Source organism: Drosophila ananassae, chromosome XL (assembly GCF_017639315.1).
Source record: "Drosophila ananassae strain 14024-0371.13 chromosome XL, ASM1763931v2, whole genome shotgun sequence".
In the NCBI taxonomy this organism is placed as follows: domain Eukaryota; kingdom Metazoa; phylum Arthropoda; class Insecta; order Diptera; family Drosophilidae; genus Drosophila; species Drosophila ananassae.
Window position 1 is genome coordinate 18,062,009 of NC_057931.1, and position 2,226 is coordinate 18,064,234.

At 44.1% G+C, this 2,226-nt stretch overlaps 1 protein-coding gene across 1 annotated transcript; it reads left to right on the forward strand.

Moving 5' to 3' along the window:
* The first annotated feature begins 594 nt into the window (after positions 1 to 594).
* Positions 595 to 1,878, forward strand: LOC116656405 (histone-lysine N-methyltransferase SETMAR-like). The gene is made up of 2 exons (XM_032455957.2): positions 595 to 768; positions 830 to 1,878. The coding sequence occupies exon 2, from the start codon at positions 946 to 948 to the stop codon at positions 1,264 to 1,266; it is 321 nt and encodes a 106-aa protein (XP_032311848.1). The 5' UTR covers positions 595 to 768; positions 830 to 945; the 3' UTR covers positions 1,267 to 1,878.
* The last annotated feature ends 348 nt before the right edge of the window (positions 1,879 to 2,226 follow it).

Sequence of the window (2,226 nt, forward strand, 5' to 3'; positions counted from 1 at the left end):
CCATTAAATCAATTTTCTAATAAAAACAAGAAAGGAAAGCTAACTTTGGGCGGAGCCGAAGTTGATATACCTATGGAGACTTATATGCCCCAAATAAGTATAAGTACTATTAATATTTATTAAAGATAAATTGCATTATTAGGGTGGATAAAAAGAATTGGTTAAATTTATAGGTTGTGAATATTAGGACGATTTCTTGAAGAGTGAATCTTCTTGTAGCGAGTAGTCTTTCAGTATGCCCAAAGGGTTTTTAGATACCACGGCGAAGAAGTATTTATTTGTTGCTATTTTAAATTGTGTCGGTTGACTCACTACAGTACTCCCCCTTAGACTTCATGGTGCAAAGCGAGCAGGGAGTCTAATTGTACGCCGGGGTCTTGGAGGTGAGGTTGTTTCCGGTGGCTCTCCAAGAGCCTGTAGGTCTGATCCTTTATTTGGTAGTTCCAGCGTTGAGATTTTGTCTATCGGGTGTTGCATTATTACGAAGGCGGGCTTGAGGCGGTCCACCGATACTTTGACTGCACGTCCAGCGACGGATAAGGTGAAGTGTTTGTCGTTCCTTTCGATGACTTCAAATGGACCGTCATATATAAGATTGTCAAATATCTCCCTTCCGCCTTTTTGTCTTTTGAATTTCGCGGCTATGTACAAAGCGCTACAGAGCTCGTATCTGGCAATACTATACATAATTTGAAAGGTCTTGACGTAACCTACAAAACGACGGTATGCATGATTAGTTTGGATATTGCGTTCAACAGTTATAGACGTGTAAACATGGAGTTCACTAACGCCGAAATTCGCGCTATTTTAAAGTTTTCCTTCGTTAAAGGCAAATCCGCTAGAGAAACGTTCCGTGAGATTAATGGTGTTTTGGGGGATGGTACTCTATCACTTCGAACCGCGGAGGAATGGTTTCGACGATTCAGAGCCGGTGAAAATGACACCATGGATAAGCCAGCCGGCGGAAGACCTGTGACGACAAATACCGATCAAATCATGGAATACATCGAGTTAGACCGGCATTTGGCATCTCGTGACATCGCCCAGGAGATGGGAGTTAGTCACCAAACCATTTTAAACCATCTGCAGAAGGCTGGATACAAAAAAAAGCTTGATGTTTGGGTGCCGCATGATTTGACGCAAAAAAACCTTCTGGACCGAATCAACGCCTGCGATATGCTGCTGAAACGGAACGAACTCGACCCATTCTTGAAGCGGATGGTGACTGGCGACGAAAAATGGATCACATACGACAATATCAAGTGAAAACGGTCGTGGTCGAAGGCCGGTGAATCGTCCCAAACAGTGGCCAAGCCGGGATTGACGGCCAGGAAGGTTTTCCTGTGTGTTTGGTGGGATTGGAAGGGAATCATCCACTATGAGCTGCTCCCATATGGCCAGACGCTTAATTCTTCCATCTACTGCGAACAACTGGACCGCTTGAAGCAGGCGATCGACCAGAAGCGTCCAGAATTGGCCAACAGGAAGGGTGTAGTGTTCCACCAGGACAACTCCAGACCACACACTTCGTTGATGACTCGTCAGAAGCTACGGGAGCTCGGATGGGAGGTTTTATCGTTTCCACCATATAGCCCGGACATAGCGCCAAGTAATTACCACCTGTTCCTGTCCATGGCGAACGCCCTTGGTGGTGTAAAGTTGAACTCAAAGAGGCTTGTGAAAAGTGGCTGTCCGAGTTCTTCGCAAATAAGGAGGGGGGCTTCTACGAGGGAGGTATTATGAAGTTGCCGTCTAGATGGAAACAGATTATCGAACAAAACAGCGCATATTTGAACTAAATCCGATCACTGTAACACTTTTTATAAAGCATTGAATAAAGAGCAAAAAAGCGGAAGGGAGATATTTGACAACCTTATAGAGGTTGAAGTGAAGTGCGTACGGCATCATTTCGTTGGAAATATATACTCATATATAAATATATATGGTTTGGAGGTATCATGATGAGCTGTTTGTGCTGAACGGATCTCTTGAGTGATTTTTTCCAATTCTTTGGCATATTCCGTTTGGGATTGTATTTTATTTGATTGGTGGAAAAACTCTCCCGGTAATCTGGGCGTAGTTCCGTATACTAGCTGTGCGGGTGTTGCTTGAATGCCCGGTTTGTAAGCTGTGCGAAGTCCTAAAAGAATTATTGGTAGTTTCTGTGGCCAATTCGCCTGGTTTTTGCTCATGATGGCAGCTTTTAATGTTCGATGCCAGCGTTCA

Excerpts from the sequence above, each read along its gene's own strand:
- LOC116656405 (XM_032455957.2), top strand. The coding sequence starts at position 946 with ATGGATAAGCCAGCCGGCGGAAGACCTGTGACGACAAATACCGATCAA.